Raw genomic sequence first — 19,242 nt, 5'->3', positions numbered from 1 at the left:
CTGCTGGAGAAGCTGATCTCAGGTTCTGGCCCAGGGTCATGAGCGGAGGGGCCGCTTCAGAGCTGCCCCCGCCAGCCTGGCACGGGGGTCGGAGGACCCCAGGAGGGTGGAGACTCTTCCCACGTACCGCTGTGAGCGCCCTGCCCACCAGTGGACGGGGAGTCCCCAAGGACACACAGCTTAGGACTCGTGCCCAGCCACAGGCCCTGCGCCCTCCCCTCCAGGCCCCAGAGCAGGGAGCACGGCTCCTGTGGAAACCCTCGCTATTTTTACTCCCGTCTGCGGCTTCTGCCTCCCACTGTGATCTGTGCGCAGCGGCAGCCCGGGGCTCCTGCGAGCCAGGCATGAGCTCTGGTACGGCCTTCCAGGTTGCCCGCAGATCAGGCCGACCCAGCTGAGAGCCAGGAACCCCGTAGGAGGGAGGGCCATGCCCCCATTGAGCTGCAGACGGCTTCAGGATGGCAAACCGGGGCTGGACCCCGTTGGGGAGCATGTTTTATTTTCGAGGAACGACGCCCCTCACCCTCATGCCCAACAGCCAGCTCCATGCCCATGCCCATAGCTCCACAATCCCCTGTATCCCCGTTGGCACCGAGGTGTGAACAAGGGACAGGAGTAGAGCTGGGACCAGAGAACTGGGTTCTTAGCTGGCTGTGTGACTTTGGGCCAGTCTCTGAACTTCTCTGGGCCTGGTTTACTGTTCTATGAGTCTTTCCTGAGCATCTGGTTCCACATGGGTGGCTAACAGGAAGCGAGGGGGTAAATCTTGCCGTGAACTTCACACAGTTCCCCTCCAGCCCAGTGCAAGCCCAATGGGAGCAGGGAGCAGTTTTATGAGCTCTTCACGTGGCCCTGAAAATAAGAATAACAACAGAGCCAGCCTGGGTGCCCGCTGTGCGCCAAGCGGCCACCCAATCCATCCTGGGCGCCGAAGGACGACCCATCTGACAAGCAGAGTCGGGCGGGCCAAGGGCAGAGCTCAGCTGTGACTGTGGGGGCCCTCTGCCCTGCGGGGGTGGGAAGGCCCCTGTCTGAGGCCACAGGGCAGCTCCTGGCGGCCATCAGGAGCCAAGCCAAGGAGAGTGGCCCAAGGCAGGACAGCACCCGAGCCCTCTGTGCCATCCCTCAGGGCAGGGTGGCGGGAGCGCAGCAGCCCCTCCCTCGGGGGCTCAGCCCGGCACAGACCACAGGCTGGGCCCCTGCGTGGAGCGGCCACCGCCCTCCTGCACCCTGAGTCTGCAGCGGGCTGTGTCCCCCGGCTCCTCCCTGCGGCAGAGGTGCCCAGCCCCCCTGGGGAGGCCCTGCCCGGAGGCTGGCTGCGGGCGCCTTGGGCCAGGACCCACTCGGCCGAGACGCAGCGCCTTCCCTGAGGTGCTGACTCAGTGAGCCAAGTGGCCAACATGGACTTCGCTGCCCAGCTGTCCACCTCATGGAAAGCAGAAAACTGCCAGAGAAAATGCCGCGTGTGACAGAATAGAAAGGAGTTCCTCGGGACAAGGACACCGGCAGCCTATAAGTGATACCTCTGCCCTCTGCTAATAGCGGGTTGAATCATTCTCCTCTCCGCTAATGGCATGCGTAATTGGGCTGTTTTCAGCGTCCTTCACCCGTACTTATTTAGACTAGTGACTGATGCGTTGCCATGGAGACCAGCGCTAGGGAAAAAAGCCCCTGGTACAGGGAAGTGGAGGGATGCGGCGCCGACCGACCGGGAGCTCACAACTTGTGCGGAAGCACCGGGTGCTCGGCCGACCCCGGCTCGCGGTCTCCAGAAGTCCTGGCTGCCGGCCTCGGTGGGTCCTGTGCTCGGGGGCCCCTCTCCTCCTTCTCCTGCGCTTCCTTCCGACCGGAGGACTGCAACTTTCCTTCCTGTGGGATTAACAGAGGGTAGTAAATGAGGCCGGCCCCGGGGACGCGGGCCCCGCATGGCCCCGGAGGAGGAGCAGCGGACCCGTCTGAGTGACATGGTCACACCCAGGCTAGGAAGGATGGCTGAGAACTCGCGGTTCAAGAAGAAAGTTCATTTTGGAGGTACGGTGCCGCCTCCCCAGGCTGCTCGGCCAGCGAGCTGAGCCTTTGTTCTTCACAGAGCGGCAGGGACATGCAGAGCCCCGGAACTCGGGCAGCGCGGCCGCGCCCGCGGGAGACAGGCGCGGGCCGTGTGGGCGATCCTGCACGCGCCGAGTGGCTGTGCTCTGGGTGCTGGGCGCCTCGGGCTATTGTCTCCATGATGCTTTCCTCCTGCCTCTGATTTAGAGGGACACGGCCGGCTGACAGACACCCCGAGGGGAGAGGCGTCTCCGCTGCCGCCGGATCCCTGGGGTCCTGTCGGCACCCCATAGGCGCCGGGCCGCGGCCGGTGGCTGTGAGCCAGACTCCAGTGCCTCTTGCTAGTGAGTGCGTGGGTGACCTCCTAGGGGCTGTGCCAGGTGTGGGACTAGGGGACCCGTGGTTCAGGATTCCACTTGGCCTCCTGCCTGACAAACCGAAGAGGGGTCCCCACCAGAGCCGAGCGAGGCAAGTGCCTCCTGACCCCGCCGCCCTCTCCGGAGAAAGCGCGGCCACTGTGCTCTGGGTGGTGTCAGCCCAGCTGACCGGGGCCCCTCCCCACCCTGGAGACAGCAGCCCCCTGGCTCCCGATGCCCTGCCTTCCTGCTCTCCTGCAGCTGGCTGTCCCCGGGCTCCCTCTCGCGCACAGAAGCAGAGAGCAGATGGCCGGCCGGCCTGGTGCTGGCTGGGAAGCTTGGTGGCCAGGTCAGCGGGTGCTTCTGTCTGATGGGCTCCCCCAGTTGCCCCTTTGCAGTGGGCAGAGATAGGCGAGCCTTGAGTTCAAGACTCTGCTGCCCCAGGCATGGTCCCACCAGCCGGTCCTCACCCACAGCAGCCTGGGTCTGTCTTGTGGAATTTGGGGTACACCTCGGTGGGGGTGTCAGGTTGGTGGGCTGCTGGGAATGAGGGCCCACTGGCCGGCCCCACTTGTTCAGCTCGTTCCTAGGTGGATCCTTGTGTCCTCTTTTCCGGACACGTGCCCTGCCTGGCCCTCCCGCCAAACCCACCCTGGGGAGGGAGGCGCCCAGGTGAGCTTGGTCCCGAGGTCCAGGTGGGCCAGAGCCTGCATGCAGAGCCCCAGGCTGCAGCCTGGCTCCCGCCCGCGGGGCTGGGCGGCTTCCTGAGCTCAACAGGTCTTTTTTCTTGGTGTCCTAGTTCCCAAGCCTCAGCTGCCAATGTCCTTAAAAAAGACGAAAAAAGCTAAAAAGAGTCTCCCGCCCCCAGCCCGCTCCCAGATTTAACTCCGACTCTGCTCCCCACACCTGTGTGCCCTTGGATGCTGCTGCGTGGCCTCGGCACCTTCCAGGGCTGCGGGTGCCCGCCTGTTGGAGGGGACCAGGGAGAGCTTGCTGGCGCTCTCCAAATGGTAGTGCCAATGATCGCCAGTTTTAATCGGTGTGTGCTGATTGGCCCTGGGAGAAGGCCGGGAGAAGTGGGGACAGGACAGGGCGAGGTCCTGGGTGTGGGAGGGGCCGGCGTTGGGTGGGGTCCTGTGGGGAGGCAGGATGGGTCCGTCGGAGGACCGGGCTCCGCATGGGCAGGAGGGAGAGGAGATCATCCTCGGCCAGGGGACAGCCCGTGTTCTCCCAGCATCACTGCAGCCCGTGGCTGCTGGGGCCAGAGGTGTGTCAGGCCCCTGGTCACCACGGCCACCACGTGTGTGGAGAGAAGAAAACGGAGCTGCCTGGGATGGGAGGCCACAGCAGGGACACGCCCGACGGAGCTGTGGGCAGAATGCAAATCAGGCTCGGATTCATCCATTGACTAATTTCCATTTAAACTGCTGTTTGGCACCGTGGATTGGTGACGGGCTTCCACCGAGCCTCCTGGGCTGGGTTTTTTTTTTTTTTTTTAACATTCTAATTACTATAGAGTAAGAAGCCGACTCATTGACAGCCAAGGGCTTTGTTCATGTGCCCAACCAATCTGGGAGGGTGGAAATTGGACGCGCAGCCCAGCTCCCCTCCAAGGGCATCCCCGCTTTGCTCGGCCAAAGAGTGAGAGAGGGAGGGCGAGGTGGTAGCCGCCGGCCCTGGGCCGGGCTTCCAGCCGAGGGAGGAGAGTGTGACCTTGGGCTGCAGCCCCTCCACCCTCCCTCCCCGGGCTGTGACCCCAGGCCCCCCTCATCCGTGATGCTCAGCTGGGGTCTTTTCGAAAGCCTCCTCCGCAGGGGGCACTCGGCAGGGCGAGGTGGAGCACCCAGCTGGCCGCCCTGGGTGACCTCCCTCACAGGTCAGGCTGGCCTGGTTTGATCCCAGGTCTGGGGCTCACAAGTCAGCTGACCTGGGACATGGCCAAGTCCCTTTTCTGAAGGGCAAAAGAGACCCATCTCGAGGAGCCTGAATGATTCCGCAGAAGCACGTTGGGACTAGCCATCCCCAGCCTCCGTCCTTGGTGACCATGGGACCTGGGAAGTTCGTCTCTGGGCCTCCCCATGCCTCAGTTTCCCTGTCTGAGTGGTCACGTTAAGGACGGTGCCAGTCTTGTGGGGCTTTGGTGGCCATATGGATAAGGCGTGGTCAGGGTTGTACTTGGCAACAGGAAATGCAGAGCATTGTATGTCTTGCCCGACGGGCAGACAGGTGGGCACAGAGGCCCCTCTGTGCCAGCTGCGACTCAGGCTCTCCGTCCTTCCTTGTCCTCAGCCCCATCTGCCAACGTGGCCACAGAGCCCCTTCCACACTCTGCCCAGGGAAGGGGACAAGCCCTGGCTCCTGGGAGGCGTGGCACGGGGGGTAGCCTGCTCCCCTGGGTGGGGACCAGGTGCAGTGCCTGGAGCCTGGCAGCTGGCGCCAGGGGCTCCCGGGCCACGTGGCAGAGAGAGGAGCCGTTGGCTGCAAGTGGCGGCCCGGTGCGTCAGATCTGCAAGTGCGGCTCGGCAGAGCCGAGTTCTGGGCTGCGGGTGTGCAGATGGGCAGGGCAGGGTGGGGACTGGCCTCCAAACCGGGCCAACTGGGATTGGGGTCCTCGTCCTGCCTGGAAGATGCCACGGGCTCATGCTGTGGGGTTGTGGGGCCTGGATGATGGCCAACGTGTAGGAGTGTGGTGCGTGGTGACAGAGGAGGGTGTGACAGGTCAAGGCCAGGATGGCGATGGCCTGTCCCCTGCCCTCCATCCTCCAAGCCAGGCTTGGGGACGTGCAAGTCCGTTGTTGCTATGACAAAGAAGGGGTTTGTTGAGCTTGTCGTCTGGGGGCTGTAAGTCCAGATGGCACAGAGTGGCTCGGCACTGGCCCTGGCTGTGTCACCTAGGTGATGGCAGGATGGCAGACGCGGGACAGGAAGGATGGTCACAGTCAGTCACGTGTCCAGACAGGAAGCCAGAGAGTGGCTCAGAGCCAACGCGCTCTCATGAGAACTGACTCAGGCTCCCGAGGGTCACCTTGACCCCCCCAAGAGCACGCCCTAGTGACCACGGCCCTCCCACTGGCCTCCACGTCCCCAGTCTCTACACCACCAAGCAGGGACCAAGTCATGTGAATCTTGGGGTCCAACCACACAGGTGACCTCTTCTTCCTGTGTGTCCTCCAGTGTCACAGTGGCCATTCCCTGAACACCAGCCCAGCTGGCCGTGGCCCTGGGTCAGGTAGAGCCCTGGGCTCCGGGGCACCTCCAGCCTCCTAGGCCTCGTCCTGCCTGGCGCTGTGTGAGCCTCAGCTGGTGGGTGTCTACCCCACTGCCCGGTCTCCATGGGGGGACACAGCTGTGCCCGCTGAAATGCTGCTCCTTAAAGCAAAGTCTCCCAAGTGGCCTCCTGAGGTTCTGGTAGCTATGTCCTCCCGAAGGTAGCCCCGTGTCCTCAGGGCAGCCGCAAGGGGAGGCAGCCGCAAGGGGAGACAGCCGTGCTGGGCGTGGCCAGCTCCTGGGTGGTTCTACTGGTCAGGGGGGAGGCGGCCTGCGGTGGCCTCTCCCTTTGCCTCTGTTCTGGAGTCCATGGATTTGGCTCTGGGAGCCCCAGTCCTTGGGAACCTTAGGCCTGTGTCCAGGGCCATTGCCCTTCCCTGGTGACCCAGCCTGTGCTGAGGGGACTCGGATCACGTGGTTCGCTGTGGGCTCTACCCACAATGTGCCCACCAGGCTGGTTCCCTGGCCCTGGGCAAGGACAGGGCAGGAGCCCACACCACACACCACAGACGGGGACGCAGGAAGAAGCAGCGATGCCGAGGCGCCCAAGGCCACGCCTATTGGTCTGGTCCCCCCATAGGCAGCTTCGCTGGAAACCGGGCGGCTGGGGCCAGCGGGGCAGTGCCCAGAGCTGAGTCCTCTGGGCTCCAGGCATCGTCCTGCAGGGGCTGTGTCCCCGCAGTGCCCTCAGTCTAGAGAGACCTGGCTCCCCTGGCTAGAGGAGGGGAGTCCCCCAGCCAAGTCCCCAGGTCTCGGCAGGTGGCAGACTCGAATCTGCAGGGGTCTTCGTCTTGGAATTCACAAATGGGGCCGGAGTCTCCCGGAGCCTCTGCTCTGTCACCTGCAAGCAGAGTGCCCTGGTGGGACTGGCAAGGGTTCCCCAGCCAGGCCCGGCCAGCCCTGCTGTCCTGTAGGGCTGCTCTCTCTGGGCCATGGTGACACAGCGAGGGCTCAAGGACGTCCACACCCTAACCCAGAAGCTGGGAGGACACTTCCCTGCCGGCCAAGGGGAAGTAGGTCACAGATGGACAGGGTGATCCTGGCACCCCATCAGGTGGGCACAGCCTGACCCCGAGGAGTCCCAGTGACAGGAAGTGGACGGGCTGAACTGCATCGCCACTGTGACGTGGGGGAGGGGACAGGATCCCAGGGACAGGATCCTCCAGGATCCTAGGCGGAGAAAGCGGCCTCTCGGCTGGAGCCTGCAGAAAGGAGCGGATCTGTGCAGGAAGCCTGGAGCCAGACCTGTGGCCTCAGAACCGCAGAGTGCCGGTGTGCTTGGTGCTCCGTGTACTCAGTGTGCCCAGTGCTCAGTGTACTCGATGCTCAGTGTGCTCCGTGTGCTCGGTGCTCCATGTGCTTGGTGCTCGGTGTACTCGGTGCTCAGTGTGCTCCGTGTGCTTGGTGCCCGGTGCTCTGTGTGCTCGATGCTCAGTGTGCTCCATGTGCTCGGTGCTCCATGTGCTTGGTGCTCGGTGTACTCGGTGTGCTTGGTGCTCAGTGTGCTCCGTGTGCTTGGAGCCGGGTGCTCTGTGTGCTCGGTGCTTGGTGTGCTCTGTGTGCTCGGTGCTCAGTGTGCTCGGTGCTCAGTGTGCTCGGTGCTCAGTGTGCCTGGTACTCGGTGTGCTCAGTGCCCGGTGCTTGATGCTCAGTGTGCTCACTGTGCTCAGTGACCGGTGTGCTCGGTGCTTGGTGTACTCAGTGTGCCTGGTGCTCAGTGTGCTCGGTGCTCAGTGTGCTTGGTGCTCAGTGTGCTCGGTGCTTGGTGTACTCAGTGTGCCTGGTGCTCAGTGTGCTCGGTGCTTGGTGTACTCAGTGTGCCTGGTGCTCAGTGTGCTCGGTGCTCAGTGTGCTCGGTGCTTGGTGTACTCAGTGTGCCTGGTGCTCAGTGTGCTCGGTGTTTGGTGTACTCAGTGTGCCTGGTGCTCAGTGTGCTCGGTGCTCAGTGTGCTTGGTGCTCGGTGTGCTCGGTGCTTGGTGTACTCAGTGTGCCCGATGCTCCGTGTGCCTGATGCTCCATGTGCTCTGTGTGCCCAGGCCGTCTGCTCGGTGTGCTCGATGCTCCATGTTCTCGGTGCCCGGTGTGCCCTGTGTGCCCAGTGTGCCCAGTGTGCCCAGTGTAGGAACTCCAGGCAGCCCAGCCGCCCAGCCTGGCCCTCCCTAGACAGTTGCGGGAGGACTGTCGCTGTGCGTTCTGACCACAGGGTGTGTTTCTCCTCCCCTCCTGCAGGGTCACTGCTGGGCGCCTAGAGGGTGCTTGTTGGTGCACTGAGCCAGCAAGCAGCGGTGACCGTGACGTGGCTGGCGTGCCCTGTGTGTGGTCACCGGAGTCCAGTGATCACAGAGCTGAGGCTCCTGGCCTGCGAGCCCTGCAGTGGGCGCCAGGTGCTGGGTGCCTGCTCCCTCCCTCCAGCCCTGCCCACTGTAGTGCAGGCCTGGTGAGCAGAGGCAGTGACCTCGGCCAGCCCAGGCGGGGCCTCTGTGTCTGTCCACGTGGGTCTCACTCTGCACAGAGCCCAGCAGCACCCTGGTTGTCAGAGAGGAAACCTCGTCTTCCCGCCCTGTGCGTCTCTGTGCAGTTCTGGTCCTCCTTTAGCTCAGCCCCAGGGAATGGTGTCAGATTTGAAGGTCACAGGGGTCGCAGGAGCACGCAGCTGCAGAGCTCTGGGGGCTGGAGCTGGGAGGCCTGGCCACGTTGCCCGCAGGGGACCCTGGGCCCTGGGAGAACAGGAGGTCGCCAGGCCATGTCCAACCGAGGCTGGACACTGACAGCTGCCCATGGGCACCTGTGATCATGGGCCCCGGCTCAGTCGCCCACCTCTTTAGAGTGAAGAGCTCTGGGGACCCAGAGTCCTAAAATCCACCTGCCAAGGTGGGCCTGGGAGAGGGGGCTTCAGAGATGCGGGCCCCTGGGGGAGCCTCGCCCGTGCCCTCAGCCGGCAGAGGACACCGTGCACGCCTGTGGCCGGGGCTTGCTCTCTGCCACACGAGGACGCAGGTGGCAGGGGCACAGTGCCCCCTGGGGGCGCTCAGAGACGCAGCAGGCCTTACTTGGTTGTCGCAGTAGACACTGGAACAGTCTCCCCAGGTCTCCTCTGGGGCTGGCTGCAGACCCCACAGACCCCAGGAGCCACCATGCTCGGACCCTTCGATTCCCAGCATCCGCAGGTCCTCCTGTGGTCCCTAAGCAGGCACCCGCCTCGTGAAGGCTGTTACAGGGTCCTGTTTGGGGAACGATGACAAGGGCTCTGTCCGCCTGTAATGTAGACACACTTTTTTTTTTTTTTTCAAATATCTTCTGCTGAGGCTGGTGGGGTCTGCAGATGCGGAAGCCAAAGGTGCATGGAGTGACCGCGTGGGACTTGGAGGGAAGATGGGCAAAGCGGCGTCACATCCGGGCGGTCTGCACAGCAGTACTCGGGTGGACGGGCCACAGGCGAGGACAGGTGGGATCCAGGAATGCTGTCACTGCAGCTCAGGGAGCAGCTCTAGTGACAGGCTTTAGTGACAGACTGGCCGAAACACGGCGCTCGTGGTTGCCAGAGGCAGAAAACTCGAGAGAGCTGGCTAAGCAACAAAGTCCTCCTGCCTGAGGCCACCAGGCCCTTCCCGGCCCCTCCATGGCTCTGGCTAGGGGCCTGTCCCGCCAGGATGGCCCCCAACTGCTGGCTGTGGAGCCTGCTCAGCCCCCGGCCAGGTGCCCACTCAGGCTGCCCACAGGACAGTAGAGATGTCCTCAGTGAAGACAGGGAGCAGAGACTGGCCCCTGTGTCCCACATTCCAGGGGAGCGTCCAGTTGGCTGGCCATCTCTCAGACCGGTCATGTACAGAGAAGCCAGGGCAGGGACGTTTTCAGAGAGGGCTGTAGGCCAGAAGACCAAGTGGGTTCCTGGAGAAACCCGGGGGCTGGGGGGCTGGACGGCCTCCCCGGCCAGGCACAGGGCCGTGTGTGGAGCAGGGGGCCTGGTCTGCGCTCACCGCCCACTGGGTGCAGATGGGCCATGAGGCTCAGAGGATGGCTTCCGGCCTGCCAGACCACCACTGTCCCATGGCCCTGCTCTGTCCACGGGAAGGGTCCCCGCCTCCTGCCTGGCCCCTCTGGGGTCCTCATGAGTTGACTGGTGGCCTTGCAGAGTGTGGGAGTGACCGGGCCCTCTCCCGCTTCCCTCAGAGGGTCACACCCAGCACAGGCCCTGCCTCCCCTGCCAGGCGGCACCCTCCCCTGCTCGGAGAGCTATTTTAAAGGCCGCCAATCTGAGGCTCGTCATGCAATCTGTCACTCTTCTCACAAGCCCGAGGGCTGGACGAAGCGGGGTTTCCAGGTCTGGTTTTCCCCCTTTCAATGTGGAGTTTCCAGGCTCTGCTCAGGGCAGGGCTTTGGGACACCGCAGCTCAGATGTCACCCAGATTCTCAGCCACCACTTGGAAAAGGGCGTGTGTCCCCAGATGCATGGGAGGGGTGTCCTGTTGAGGACGGGGCCCAGGGCATCCTTTGGTCCAAGCGTCCCATTTTGCAGTCGACAGGCAAAGGCCAAGAGGCAAAGCCAGAGGTCCCCATGGTCACCCCCTCAGCCCCGGGAGCCCAGGCTTCCTGGTGTGGGTGCTGCCTGCCCCACTTCAGCATCCCAGGGGCACCTCTGTGTGGGTCTTCAGCCTGGAGACAGAGCAAGGAGACACGGTTCATCCTGGAGTAATCAAGCACCACGGCCCACCAGGCTGTGCTGGGGAACTGGGCACCCAGCCACACAATGGACTTTGAACCGGGGAAAGAATGTTCCAAACAGAGTCCAGCAAGTGCAAAGGCCCAGAGGTGCAAACGACTCATTGTGTTCAAGGAACGAGAGGGTCCCACACAGCCAGGGCGGAGCCCCCAGAAGGAGAGGGTGAGGGTGAGGGTGCAGAGCCGGCGAGGCCACGGCACACTGTCTGATTCACATTCTTCAAGGCTTGTTCTGTTTATGGAGAGAGGGTCGATGAGGGGAGGGACATGCACAGAACAGGGAGACAGGGGCTACTGCAGCCGTCCAGCTGAAAGACGGCAGTGACTCCGACTAGAGTGATGGTGACTGCTGGCCTCCGAGCTGTCTGGGCTGCTGCACGCACTGCTGAGCGCCTGCTGTATGCAGCCACCAGCCGGGCCCTGGTTGAGGAGGTGGCCTGGCTGGAGCGCTCTCGACTTCTAGGAGCTTAGGAAGTGGACAGCGACGGCTGCATCGTGGTCAGCTTGTCCCCACCCCGTGGGCACAGGGACCTCCCGAGCCACAGGAAGCACACCTGCTGTGCGGGGTCCCGTCCGCTGCGTTCAGTGTGACGTTCCCTGTGCGTGGGTCGACCGCCACTCCTCTCCTAGCCAGGGCGGACGGCTCCCAGACCAGGGCCAGCGCAGCCTGCCTTGATCTGCCCACCTCCCCTTACTCTCTGGACTCTCTCAGCTGCTGGTGACCCCGTGACCAGCTCCGCCAGGCTTGAGGAGTGTGGGGAGGACATCCTGGTTCACAGACCGTCAGCCAGCTCCCCTGACCGCGCTGCAGGGACAGGCGCTCCGCCCAGTGGCAGGGAAGGCCAGGCTGTCTCTCATCCCCACCACACGCTGGTCCCCAGTCAGCAGGAGGCTCGCCCGGGGACCCCGCCTGCCAGAACAAGGGCATCCCTCAGGAATGGAGTGGGTGCCGTGCCGCGGGCAGGAAGGGCGCTCTGGGGTCCTGCCCTTGGGACCTGCCCCGGGGGCTCTGCTGTTGGCCAGAACTCACTTTGAGGCTGCACCGACCGCGGCCGGGAGTAGAGTCTGGACGTGCTGGTGGGGAAGCCAGCGTGCCTGCCACAGCCCTGTGACCCCCACAGGACCCGGGCCTCTGCCGTCGAGGCCTTTGGCCCCGGTGCTTCCCCCCTAGCTCTTGGCTCTGCCTCCCGCCTCATGGCGGCCACATTCTGGGGACCACCCTCTCCGTGTGGTGGGAATGATGTCCTGGACCACCCAGTGCCCAACTCCTGCCACCTTATCCCCTAGGAAGCCAGGACTTCAGCATCCGGACTGCAGAGTGTCTCGGAGGAAGGCCCAGGTGTCCCGCACAGACCACGGGCCACTCGGTAGGAATGGCGAACCCTGAGGTCCGGTGTGAAGGCTGTCCGTCCTCAGCCTTGCCCAAGCGTCCCTGTGTGCAGGAGGGCTGCCCAGCCTCAGGTGGCTCTGACCCCGGGGGCCAAGAAGCATCCCCAGCCAAGGGACACAGACACAAAAAGGCATTTGCATGGCACCTCGGGCTCTGTCCCCTGGCGTGGGCTGCGCACTCCGGGAGCCGTGCTGCATCTTTCCCAGGTCCGCCCTGTGGACAGGCGGCCCAACCGTCTCAGCCAGAAAAGACTCAGCGGGGGCTTGCCTGTGTAGGAAGCCAGTGCAGCCACCCTCGGTCCCAGCCATGTCACCAGGGTGGCCGGTCCGCAGGGCCACACCTGGGAGTCTGTCTCCCCCCTCGTCCCCAGCTCCTGCACTGTCCTGGCTGTGGCCTGGCTCCCCAGTGGCCTCAGTAGCAGGATGAGGACCCAGCCCCTGAGCTGGTGCCCCGCTGTGGCCAGGGGACACTCTGCCCAGCTCAGACCAAGCTGTGGAGCCCAGACCTGTGTGGGCAAGGGGCAGAGGCTGGGCGGCCTCACCTGGGTGCCTTGGACTGGGAAAGGGCTGGGCCTCCAGAGGACAGGGCACTTACACAGGAGGGTCAGGCCCCCTGCAGCCACCACAGGCCCATGTGGCCAGGGACCTGGGCTCTGTTGTGCCGGGTTCCGCTGAGCCAGAGTCCCCTGGTGAGGGGGGCAGGTCCCGATGTCATCAGGGTCATCGGCCACAGGGAGGTGTGGCCGCTGGCTCCTCTCCCCCCCCCTTTGCCTGTCCTTCAGTGTTGGATCTGGGTCCAGCATCAGCACCCTTGAGATCCAGTGGTCATAGGAAGGGGTCAGCCCAGGGAGCTGGCCGCCAAAAGCCCCAGGGAGCAGCGGGGCCAAGCTAGGATGTGAGGGGACATGTCCAAGAACTGTCCAGCTCACCTGCTCTCGTGTCAGACCAGAAGCTGAAGCCAGGAGAGGGCAACTCCGCAGGACGTGCAGGGCTAGGAGCCCCTGGACCAAGGCAGGTGGCCACGGGTCAAGCCACCTCCCGGGGTGCCCCATAGAGCCCTTGCTTCCTGGTGACCCTGTGCCCTGGTTATCCTCTCTGAGCCCCGCCTTTGGACTGGGAGGGTAACTGCCCAGAGCTCAGCAGGGGAGGCACTTACGGGGTGTGGCACCTGGGGAAGGTTCTGGAAACACCGCGCTGTGGGGAGTTGGTATTGCTGGCACTGTGAGCTGCAAAGTCTGGGCTGGAGGCACAGCTGTTGGCAAGGTCAGAGTGACCTTGAGATGCCCCACAGGAGGTGGAGGCTCCTCAACTGAGTTAGACCCCCAAGACGGCAGTAGCCAGGGAGGCAGACTCTCCGTGTGCCCAGCACGGTGCTGGCCCTGGACGTGCATCCAGCCCGACCATCATCGCCTCCCTGTGAGTGGGAACTGCTTTGTCCCTGTCTTACGACAAGGAGACCACACACGGCCAGTCTAGCCTCAGAGCCCGCGGCCCTCATCACCACCTTCTGCTACATCTGTCAAACAGGGATGGGAAGCCCCTCAGCTGGGTGCTGCGTGAGGCCAACTCAGGTGACCGGCTTAGCGTCAGTGAAATGAGGAGACGCAGAGCGTTGCTGTTAGCAGGCCATAAATACGTGGCTCTTCCCCTGCAGGGGCGGTGGGGTGTTAGGGTGAGGATGCTGCTGATGAAGGTGGTGCAGGAGGAAGATGGAGGTAGAGGTGGTGGTGATAGTGATGGTCATGGTGAAGACTGATGGCAAGGGGCTGATGTTGATGGAGGTGATAGTGGAAGTGGTGATGGTGATGGTGGAGATGGTGGTGATGGTGATGGGGATGGTGGTGGTGGTAATGGGGATAATGGTGCTGGTGGTGCTGGTGCTGGTGATGGTGGTGGAGATGGTGGTGATGGTGATGGGGATAATGGTGATGGTGATGGGGATAGTGATGGTAGTGATGGTGGGGATGGTAATGGTGATGGTGGAGATGGTGGGTGATCGTGATGGAGATAATGGTGATGGTAGTGGTGGTGGTGGTGGTGATGGTGATGGAGATGGTGATGGTGGTGGTGGAGATGGTGGTGGAGATGGTGATAATGGTGATGGTGACGATGGTGATGTTGGAGATGGTGGTGGTAATGGGGATAATGGTGCTGGTGGTGCTGGTGCTGGTGATGGTGGTGATGGTGGTGGAGATGGTGGTGATGGTGATGGGGATAATGGTGATGGTGATGGGGATAGTGATGGTGGTGATGGTGGGGATGGTAATGGTGATGGTGGGTGATCGTGATGGAGATAATGGTGATGGTAGTGGTGGTGGTGGTGGTGATGGTAGTGGTGGTGATGGTGGTGATGGTGATGGAGATGGAGATGGTGGTGGTGGAGATGGTGATAATGGTGATGGTGACGATGGTGATGTTGGAGATGGTGGTGGTAATGGTGATGGTGGTGATTGTGATGGTGATGGTGGAGATGGTGGTTACTGTGATGGAGGTGATAGAGGCGATGGTGATGGAGGTGATGAGTTATGGTAATGATAATTGTGTCCCTCGGGACCATGTCTTAGAGCAGTGTGTGGGAGCCGGAGAACAGTAATGCCCGGGCAGTGGCAGTTTGCTAAAGGGATCGGAGATGATATCCTTTACGGCGCTTCCCTTTCTCTGGTAAATTAATCGTGATAGCAGGGAGGACTGATGGTTTCTAATGTCCTCACAAAACCAAAGAAAAACTTGATGAGTTTTGTCTGGGCTTATGTCCTCTGCCCTGGGTTGAGGACGTTACTGGTCTGTGGAATCCCCATGTCTGGAAACTGCAGCTACCTGGCCCATCATGCTGCCCTTCCAAACGCTCTCTGGTAAACACGCACATGCACACACGTGTTTGGGCACATACACTCCTCTTAGCTCCTGGACCCTGGGCCCCCTGACCAGCCAGGGACCTGCACCAGTCAGCCCGCCTGGCCCAGCGGTTTCCTAGACAACCAGCACAGAAATGCCACGTGGGGTTTAAGCCGCAGAGACAATTAAGAGTCATACTGGCAATTAGCAGCCCTGCGGTCCTTCAGTGGCTCCATGAGCCACTCTGCGTAACCCACTTGTCCCTCCAGGGCCTGGACATGTGTGGCCCCAGCGTGGACGTCCCAGGGTAGCCCCAGCTGAGTTGCCTGCTCTGCTCCCCTCCACACTTGCCTGAGCTCTGGGGCCACCTGTGGAAGCTCGGCAGGACCCCGAGGCCCTGCCCTTGGGGCTGTCTCCAGGACTTGACCAGGGAGAGTGTGGTGGCAGGTGTGCAGGGCGCCAGGCAGGAGGCGCACGGGGCCACGTTTGGTCCTGATGCCAAGCGTGGGGGGCAGTGTCAGCCCACAGGTCGGTGCCTCACCTGGAAGTCCCATGTGCTGCGCCTGCGGATGCCCTGGGGGTGCTTTGTGGTCCTGTGCTGGCCCTCAGGCTGGGCAGCAAGCTCCGACATGGCGCATCTGCTCAGTGTCACACAGCAGGTCTGTGAGTCCGTGTTTTGTTGTTATAACTGAATTAAATTCCAGACGGGTCATTTATAAAGAATGAAGGCTCATTCCGCTCACGGCTCTGGAGGTCCTGGGGGCTGCGTCTGGCGAAGCCTTCCTGCGGGAGGGGACCCTGCAGAGTCCCACAGCCACGCAGGGAGTCGTGTGGGAAACAGGCACGTGCCCTAGTGGGGTCTCTCTTCCTCCTCTTTTGGGCCACCCCCAGGACCCCATCTAAGCCTAACCCTGCAAATGCCATCAACATATGACCAAGGCTGGAGTTCAAGGTGACTTTGAAGGAGAGGCATGTCCCCACCCCGGCATGATATGGAGAGAGGAGGCCATGTCCCTTCCTGGAGCGTCGCTGAGGTCATGGAGTGTCCAGGCCCTGTCCCAGGGGTCAGGGAGGGTGGCTAGTGGCTACAAGGCAGGTGCTGAGCTGACCTGCGTGGTGTGGGTGTGTGGCTTTGTCTTGGTGACCGTTACTGCTGCTGTCCATCAGTTGGTCATGCACCTTCTTCCGTGTGCCCAGGTGGCCAAGGCCATCATGCAAGGAAGGGCAGGTAATGATGCAGGAGGGACAAACCTGAGCAGAGGACGAAGTCCCATTAGCTATTTACGTCTGGGGTCCAATGCCTTGACTCGTTCTCCCTGTTTATGTGAGTGTGACAAAATGACCAACTTATATAATTGGCAACTTCGCTTCTGGCGATCTGCTTACCGTCTCAGCCTCCCGCAGCTCAACGCTCAGTTGCTGAGTCTGTGGAACGCCACTGCTTCCGGCGTCTTCTGTGGACGGACACTCTGGTCCTGCCAGGGCACTCTCCTCGCAGGCCTTCGAGCTGCGTGGCCTCAGGGCCGAGCGGGCAGTGCTGACGAGGGTGCGGGTGCCCAGGCAGTCACCAGAGCAGGGGGACGTCTTCAGTGTAAATGAGATTGCTCTCCTGATGGCGGGCACCCGTGGTCCTGCGCAGGGCGTGGAGGCCAGTGCGTGCAGCCCTCCCTGGACAGGCCTGGCGGTTAAATGTCCAGCAGCCCCAGCGGCACTTACAGCAGGGCCTGAGCAGAGGGGCCTCATCAGCCTCAGCAGTGGAGTCAGCCACGGGAGGCCGTCTCTGTGGGAATTCATGCGACGGAGCTGGGCGTTTGGGGAAGGGGCGGAGAGCGGTGGGAGCCAGGCCCCAGGGGACCCCCGTGGCCCTGCTGTCCGCTAAGGCAACATGGCTGCTGTCACAAATCTTGAAGTGCAGCCTCAGGGCGCAGAGGGTTCTTCTTGCTCCCACAGCCATGGGGAGCAGAGACCCACTCTGCATTTCACCTGGGGACCCCACACCCTTAGGGCCTCCAGGTCCAGAGCCTTAAGCTGACAGAGCAGGAAAGGGAAGGGGAATGGGCTTCTTCAGAGCCTAGGGGTGAAGGGCCGGCCGTGCTCGCGCCCCATTGGTGAGAAGGAGTCACATGTCCACACCCGGGAGCAAGGGCAGCTGGGAAATGTAGTCCCAGGCTGCCCACCTGCCCCCTTCCCGCCTCAGGATTCCCTGCTCAAGTCAGAGAGGAGTCTTGGGCGTAAAAGGAGCCAGACCTTTCTCAGAGCCCGGACCGTGTTCTCGTTGAACTGCAAATGTGTTTGGGGTATTTGAGTAAAAAAAAAATCACATTTACCTCGGAAAACAGATCCGGGGAGACTGCAGCCGAGGCCCACAGGAGGTTGGCCTCGGTTTCTGTCCTGAAACCGGTCATTGGATTTCTGGGCAGTTTTGCAGTTTCCGGGAGGAGAGGCCAGCCGCTGACCACGCGGTGAGCGTGGGTCCTGCTGTGGAGCCCCCAGGCCCAGCTGTGTATCTGCTGCCTCCCTCACTCCTCACTCCCACGCATGCACCTCCGACGGCTGAGTCGGGAAAGCCCGCACTGGCTCAGTCAGGAATCGAGTCACGTTTGTTTATTGTCTTTGTTTTTAGGAGAAAGTAACTAACTGTAGGCAGGACAATAGGCAGGTGTCCCTTTCCCCGAGGCAGCCACCTGCAGGTGCTCCGATGGGCCAGAGGCGGGCAGAGGCCACGTGCAGGCGGGCCGTGGCGTGGCGCAGGAGTGTGGACACCCTTCTGCTCCACAGAGCTCTGCTTCTGCCTCAGAACAGCTCTTCACCCTCCGTGGCCAGGACTGGGGTTCATAGGTGTCCCCAGATTCTGCCGGCAGTCCCTGGAATCAGGATCCTCTTCTCCCTAGGACTTTCCCCAGAAGAGCGGGTCTCGGGCTTCAAGGGACGGGTCAATGAGAGCCCAGCACCGAGTGGGGTCTGCGTCCAGCACCGTCGTGACCTCTCTAAGCGCTATTTCTCTCTTCTGCACAGAAACCCGCGCGGACCGCAGTAAGAAGCTCTTCCGGCACTACACGGTGGGCTCCTACGACGGCTTCGACGCTTCCAGGTAGGACGCGCGTCTCTCCCTGCCAGGACCTCCGGTCACAGGCACTGTGCGCTGTGCGGCGTGAGCGCTGGGCCAAGTCGCGTGGAGCGCTCAGGCCCCTTGGTCTGCTTCCCCGGTGTGTCCCTGCATGGGCTTGCGGAAGCCACCGTCTTCCAGAGAACCTGCCCGTGGAGTGGCCTGTGTGGCCCAGGGCCTGGGTGGAGCAGGAGGCGGGGACGCAGGGCGTTGAGGGAAACAGCCGTCCATGGGCTGGGCGAGCAGTGGCCCGGAGTGTCCCCCATGGGCGTGTCCCCATGGAGTGTTGGGGCCCTGCTGGGGCCTGGATTCTCACCTCAGGGGGTTGCCCTCTCCATTCCTGCCACTTCCCGGGCTTCCTGTTTGTTGCTGGAGGCCCTTCCCCTGGGGGGGGACGCTGGGCAGGCTGTGGGGGCTGGTGTGGTGTGCAGGAGCCGTGCTCATCCGGTGGCTAGGCGAGAGGGGCCGGGCAGGACTGCCCCTTGGAGATGAGCACTCGCTGTGCCCGGGGCAGCCTGGGCCCCGCCCTCCGCCCCCCACTCAGCCGGTGGGGCTGTGATGGCCAGAAGCTCCGTGAGCAGCATCTCTCCTGGCCACTGTGCCCTTTGCTGTGTCCCTGTGTCCCCGGCTGCGGGTTCCTTTTTCCCTTCATTTCTGTCCTAAGCCACAAGTGTCCCTTGGCTATCCCTGCTGCCATGCTGGGTGCAGGGGCAAGGGGAGCCCACACCCCACAGGGGACTGGGTTGACGGGAGTCAGATGTGGTGCAGGGGAGGGAAGGAGACACAGGTACGTGACTGCGGCATGTAAGGGACCTGCCGCTGGCCCTGCTGGTGGCCAGCCACGGGCCTCTCTGAGAAGCCCAGCAGCCAGCCCTCCGAGGAGCAGGACCAGTCTGGGGAAGGGTCCCCATGCCCTGCCCTGGTTCCTGCCTGACCCTGGGGTCTGTGAGGAGCAGCTCAGACCTGCCCCTGACTCCTGTCTGTCTGCCTCGGGACCCGGCCCAGGTTGGCGCTGCTGACCCCTGAATCACACGGTTGACCCCTGAATCACGCGGTTGACGTTTGCTGTGCCGAAGTCCGTTGTCTTTCGGTGGCTTTCTGTTTCCATCAGGGCCTGAAGCCCTTTCCTCACCCCAAGGGGGTGCCCTGTCCCCACGAGCGGCCGTGCCCGTCTCCCCTCCCCACGGCCCCTGCAGCCCTGCTGAGCCTCCTGCACGGACTCGCCTGCCCAGGAGCCTTACGTCCACAGTGTCAGTGCATGGTCTCTTCTGACTGGCCCCTCACCACGCACGATGCCCCCAAGGTCCACCCGTGTTGTGGCAGGTGTCCACATGGTGTTCTTACGGGGTACAGTGGACATGTTGCCAAGTCCCCACCTTGACCGTGTCTGGCGCACCCTTGCCTGCCACCCAGCCGTCACCCTCTCCAGGCCTCTGTCCCCAGCCTGGAACCTGTCCAGAGCCTGGTCCCCAGCCCTGCACACACGGGGTTTGTCCTGGCCTGCCGCTGACGTCAGGTCC

At 62.7% G+C, this 19,242-nt stretch overlaps 1 protein-coding gene across 9 annotated transcripts in view; it reads left to right on the top strand.

Annotated features, from left to right (window-relative positions):
* Positions 1 to 19,242, top strand: part of Shank2 (SH3 and multiple ankyrin repeat domains 2) — a 355,852-nt gene that overhangs the window by 206,191 nt on the left and 130,419 nt on the right. For all 9 annotated transcript variants that reach the window (XM_077108956.1, XM_077108955.1, XM_077108953.1 and 6 more), the window contains one exon: positions 17,632 to 17,707. In XM_077108956.1, coding sequence (XP_076965071.1) covers positions 17,632 to 17,707 — 76 coding nt within the window. The remainder of the gene's footprint in view (positions 1 to 17,631; positions 17,708 to 19,242) is intronic.

The sequence above is a fragment of the Callospermophilus lateralis genome, chromosome 2 (assembly GCF_048772815.1).
Source record: "Callospermophilus lateralis isolate mCalLat2 chromosome 2, mCalLat2.hap1, whole genome shotgun sequence".
Classification (NCBI taxonomy): domain Eukaryota; kingdom Metazoa; phylum Chordata; class Mammalia; order Rodentia; family Sciuridae; genus Callospermophilus; species Callospermophilus lateralis.
This window is presented reverse-complemented; position numbering and strand designations above follow the sequence as displayed.